Source organism: Chinchilla lanigera, unplaced genomic scaffold (genome assembly GCF_000276665.1).
Source record: "Chinchilla lanigera isolate Chin_1 unplaced genomic scaffold, ChiLan1.0 scaffold00112, whole genome shotgun sequence".
NCBI classification, from domain to species: Eukaryota; Metazoa; Chordata; class Mammalia; order Rodentia; family Chinchillidae; genus Chinchilla; species Chinchilla lanigera.
The window spans coordinates 433,789-439,274 of NW_004955513.1; the positions used below are offsets into that span (position 1 = coordinate 433,789).

At 53.6% G+C, this 5,486-nt stretch overlaps 1 protein-coding gene across 1 annotated transcript in view; it reads left to right on the forward strand.

The window, feature by feature from the left end:
* Positions 1-419, forward strand: part of Hmcn2 (hemicentin 2) — a gene marked incomplete in the record, with an annotated part of 130,718 nt that extends 130,299 nt beyond the window's left edge. Inside the window, 1 exon segment of the mRNA XM_013506721.1 lies at positions 1-419. Coding sequence (XP_013362175.1) covers positions 1-128 — 128 coding nt within the window.
* Between the last annotated feature and the right edge of the window lie 5,067 nt (positions 420-5,486).

Genomic DNA, 5,486 nt, shown 5'->3' on the forward strand with positions numbered 1-5,486 from the left:
TGGGCGCCGTCTACACCCGCCGCGCGCTCACCCGCGCCGGCCTCTACCGGCTCACCGTGCGCGCCGCCGCGCCGCGCCACCAGAGCGTCTACGTGCTGCTCATCGCCGTGTCCCCCTACCCGTACTGAGGCCGGCCCCGCGGCGGCGGCTGGGGCATACCCTTCTCCCGCGTGCGTCAGCGGAGCTTCGGTCAACAGCGCCCAGCCAGCGGCCTTGACGCGGCGCCTGGGGCGCACAGCCCGTGGGCAGGGCCCGGCGTCACCCACCGCAGAGGCTGCCAGGCCTCGAGGGGAGCTGGGCAGGAACACATACCTGGGTCCAGGGAGGGGGAACTGGGGACACCACAGCGGTCACCCTTCCGCGCCTGGCACGGTCCTCCCGAGCTCCCTTGTGTTAGGAGATAAAGCAATGGTTTCTAACCCGCGTGGTCTGTGTGCACTCACTTTCCTCAGTGAGGAGGGGTGACCCCACCCCTTCCAGTCAGTCGCCCAAGAGTCGAGCCCAGCAGACCCACTTCCTCTGAAGCTCAGTTTTCTCTGAAATATGAATGTTGTGTGTGGCAGGCACCTCTCATCCCAGCACTCGGGAGGCTGAGGCAGGAGGATCGCCATGAGTCCAAGGCCAGCCCGGACTACATAGCAAGTTCAAGGCAGCGTGGACTGCATAGCGAGACCCTGTCTCAACAACCAAAAATTACGCACATCCTCCTGTATGCTTTACATCATTTAGATACTTAAAATACCCAGTACACGTTAAGCCTATGTAGATAATTGTTAGGCCGTTGTTTAGGAAGTACTGGCAGGAAAACGGTCTGTATGTGATTAGTAGACATCGATGAGGGCCTAACCTCACGCACACATCGGTCACGGCACGGGCTTCTGGCAGCCCTGGAGTCCCCTTTCCTGAGGGTCTTGAGCTGTGCTGTCCTTGCTACCTTAATGTCCTGAATCAATTCAAAACTTTTGCCTTTTTGTCATTTTGACTTTGGGAAGAGCCAGAAGTTGCAAAGTGCCAGGACTGGTGAATAAGGCGGATAAGGACACAGTGTCTTTTTTATTTTTCTTTTTCTTTTTTCTTTTTTTATTCTGTCTTTTTGAGACAAGGTCTCACTACAGCCTTGAACTCACTTTGTGGCCCAATCCTCCTGCCTCAGCCTCCCTAGTGCTGGGATTACAGGTCTGTGTCACTATGCCCAGCCAGCGTCGTGTTTTCACCAGCTTGCCTTTCCTTTGGGTGGCGCTCGGCGGCAGCATTCACTGTATTTCTGATCACACCTCCTAAAGACCCTCAGGAAAGAGGACTCCAGAATGGCTTCAGAAGGTGGCAAGAACGATGCATGATGTGCTCAAAGCAAGCGGGAGGATTTGGAGTGGGATTAGTGCAACGTGTCTGCAGTAAATCTCCAGACTCACTGTGTGTTCTGATCGCATCGGGTGTCCCCAGCGTGTGAGTGCAAGGTCTGACCTCAGGTGGAGCCCAGCAGGAGCCCAGGGCCGCTGTGTCCTCCCACTCCTCTGTCCTTGCTGTCCCTCCTGGGCCGGTGACGGCCCTGCCTTGGTGACCTCCCCGCCTTGGTGACCTCCCCATTGCCAACCACCCCCAGACGCAGCCTCTGGGAGCCCATGTCCTTTACACGTGGTTCTGGGGAAGAGGGTGCCTTTGCCCCTGCTCCTAGCTCCATGGGGCACAGTCCTGTGTCCCCTTCTCTCATCTGGGCCGCCGGGAGAGTTGACTGAGTCATGTCCCTCTCCCAGTGCGTGAAGATCAGACTATAACCCGGCACCCTCCCGCAGTGCTGGGGGAGGCAGAGGACGTCTCTGGCTCCTTCTCCAACAGAGAGGGAGGACGCTTCAGGAAGGAGGCAGGACCCAGTCACTGATCAAACTGGGAGTCTGACTCAGGCTGACCTCGGGCATTTCTGCTTTCAGAGCTGGTTCCCTTTAAGCCAGAGGGCTGCAGCCTTTTTCTATAAAGGCCAGATAGAAAATATTTTCAGCTTTGGGGACATCCAGTCTCTGTCACTTCTGACCTCTGCCTCAGAGGAGCAAAGGGAGCTTCAGATATACAAACAGACAGGTGCTGTGTGTTCCAATAAAGCTTTATTTGTGGACGCTTTACATGTGGAGGTCATTCACATCTTTGCATGCTATGGGGTTTTGTTATTATTTATTTACTTTTGAGACAAGGTCTCACTATGTAGTCCAGGCTGGCCTCAAACCCATGGCGATCCTCCTGCCTCAGCCTCCCCAGTGCAGGGATCACAGGTGTGTGGCACCATATCCGGTTTATTTTTCTTTCACCATTTTTCAACCACTTAGAATGGAAAAGCCATTCTTAGCTTGCACACAGCCGTGGCCCATGATTTGTGGGCCCTGATGCTTTAATCCCTCTGCTAGAGAAGCGGGTGAGGAGGTGGGGCGACACGGGCCCCTCCATACTGCATTGTCCAGGGCTGCCCTCCTGGGGTCAAGGTCAGATCTTGAGCCCTGCTGTCCACTGGGCTGTTAATTTTTATGGAGGCAGGGACTTTGCAGCCCCAGAGGAGAGACATGCTCGCAGATTGAAGACCTGCAGAGGGAGGTGCTGGCTCCACTCTTACTCCTGGCCTCTCATCTCCCCAGGCACCCGTGTCCCCCAGCCCCTTGGGTGTGTAAAATCTGTATTGAGTCTCTCTGTCCAGTGTCTCGAGTTTATTTTGCCCTCTTAATAGAGCAGATTGCTAAGTCAGGCAGAGACTGAGGAGCCTTGGAAAGGGGCCAGGCCGAAGAGAGCGCTGGAGGAGACATGAGGCAAACCAGGCCTCATCAAAGGCCCAGTGGACTGAAACGAGGCTCTAAGATGGAGACACAGTGGCTCGGCGGGAGCCTCCCCAGAGACAAACCCCAGCTGGCCGCTGTGCTGTATCCAGGAGGGCCCGGAACTCTGAGCAGAGTAGCAGGCAGAGACACACAGAAACAATGTAACACGCAGAGGAGCCTCCCTCTGCCCCTCGCAGCCAGGCCTTTGCTCTGGGTGCTGCCTGTTGGCTAAGCACCATGTTCTCCACTGGATACACATTAGCTAAGTGCCCACTTGGAATTCTATCGGCTGCTGATAGAATGTGATGGGATGTGAAGTCGTGGTCTCAGAGCCCCTGGACAGAGCGCCTCAGCGACCACCCACCCATGGAAGCCTCTTGTCTCCTGGGAGCTTTCTCTTAATAAAACTTTCCTGCTTTTCACCTCCTTTCTCTGTCCTTTGACAGGTTAGGAGTTAGTGGTACACCCCTGTAACACTAGGACCTCCTGGGGCAAGAAATAGTGTCCACATTTCCCTCGGAATGGAGGGCTCACAAAAGGTTGGGCCCCTGTCTCAGCTCACATAGCCAGGAGGGGTGAAGAAGGCCTCCACCCCGTCATCCCACAGACGCCAGGGGCAGGATGATGAGCAGAGATCTCAAGGGTGCAAAGAGAGTGTCATGGGGTGTGGCGGCACAGGCCTGTGATTCCAGCACTTTGGGAGGCTGAGGCAGGAAGATCGCAAGTTTGAGCCCGGTCCCAGCAATTTAGCAAGTTAGCTGGACCTTGTGTACAACAAACAAACAGGTCCGAGTTGTAACTAAGTGTGACGGCCTCCCACACACGCTGTAGCGCTGAGAGGGCGGCTCCCGTGCCTGCCTTGCCAGCTGCCCGCTGTCATTGGCTAAGGGCTGTCTGGCCACCACCCCTTGATGTCACCATCCCCTCGTGTCACTGACCCGGGCGCCACTGCACATGACGGTTGGGGTGGGGGTAGCCCTGCAGGTCACTCATTAAACTCCCTGCTGCAGCTTTTCCAGGAATCTGGCAACTGGACTCCGTGTCCCTTTGGGTGGAAACTGGAACCTGGGGTCCAGTGGGAGGTCAGTCTCCGTTCCAGGGACCGCTGCCCAGGCCTGGGTGGTGGCGAAGGGGCGTCTGGTGCCAGTTGTGAGTAAGGTGGCTGCAGGGTGAGGCCCTGGGAGCCTCTGTGTACCCGGGCTCCTGCAGGACCAGGACATGCAGGGCCCTTGAGTGGCAGGGGACAGGAGGCACCTTGTCAGGGTCAGTGGTCAGGCTATACAGGGACTTGGGAGACCAGTTCAGACAAGAGGGCAGAGAGGTCAGAGCCCACACTTTTTGGCGTGTATGTGTGTGTATGTGTGTGTGAGAGAGAGAGAGAGAGAGACAGGATCTCACTATGCAGTTCAGGCTGGCCTTGAACTCAGGGTGATCCTCCTGCCTCAGCCTCCCAAATGCTGGGATTATGGGTAGGTGAGGGTGGGAAGGCAGTGAGGTACTTGCAGGGCCAGGGCCTCCGCTTGTTCATCAGGCCTCTGTGTGCGGGGTGACAGCCAATGGGCGCTGAGCTGCTGCAGAGGGGGAGGGGACCCGGGCAGCATCTCCAAGGGCAGCAGGTACCAGGGCCAAGGGCAGCAAGAAGGCCAACCCAATGCACAAGCACAAGGGCCTGTGCAGGAGACAAGACAGCCGGGCCTAGGAGGGGGAATAAGGGCTTCGGGCTTCGGCCCTGAGAGTGACAGGGACCAAAAGTCTTCTTTATAAATCATTCCAGCCACTAATATTCCACGATTTACCTCTAAACCGTAAGTTTTAAAACAGAAACTACAACATCATTCTTAGCATACCTTAGAAAACAACAGTTACTCTCCGTGCACATCAAATGTCCTGTCGGTGTTCATAAAGTTTTTCTTTTACACTTAAGAAAATCAGGGTCCAAGCCGGACATGGTGGCACACACCTATAATCCCAGCACTCTGGAGGCTGAGGCAGGATGATCACCGTGAGTTTGAGGCCAGCCTGGGCTACATGGTGAGTTCAAGGCGGGCTGAACTATATAGCAAGATCCTGTCTTCAAAACAAAGAGAGGTTATTAACTGGAATTTCATATCAAATAAAGAAGCAGCCTTTTGACACTCATGTATGTAAATACATCACACGATCTTACACGTACACTTTTGGTTTAAACTAAAATTTAAATTCACCATGAATGAAGATTATGTCTAGCTGTAGCTGCCTACAAATTGACCCCTCATGAGCAATATAATTGCTCATGTATACAGTGATGGGTTTTTGAATAAATAATTACGGGGGTTTATTTTTAATGTTGGGGAAAATTAGGAAGCTATAAATAAATAGAGATAGACCATGTTCATGGGTTGAAAAACTTAATAGTGTTAATATGCCCACTTCTCCCAGGCTGATATATAGATTGATTGCAGTCATCAGTCAAAACTCCGGGAGGCTTTTAACATAAACTGGTGCTGCTTCTCCTATGGACAAGAAAAGACATAACAGATTTTTTTTTTTTTTTTTTTTTTTTTGATACTAGGAATTGAACTCAGGACCTTGTGCTTGCCAGGCAGGCACTTGTTCCACTGAACTACATCCCTGGCCCAAACATAACAGATTTATAAAGGACAAAAGTTAGACTGGAAGATTTACTCTACAGCTAGGGGCATAGCACAG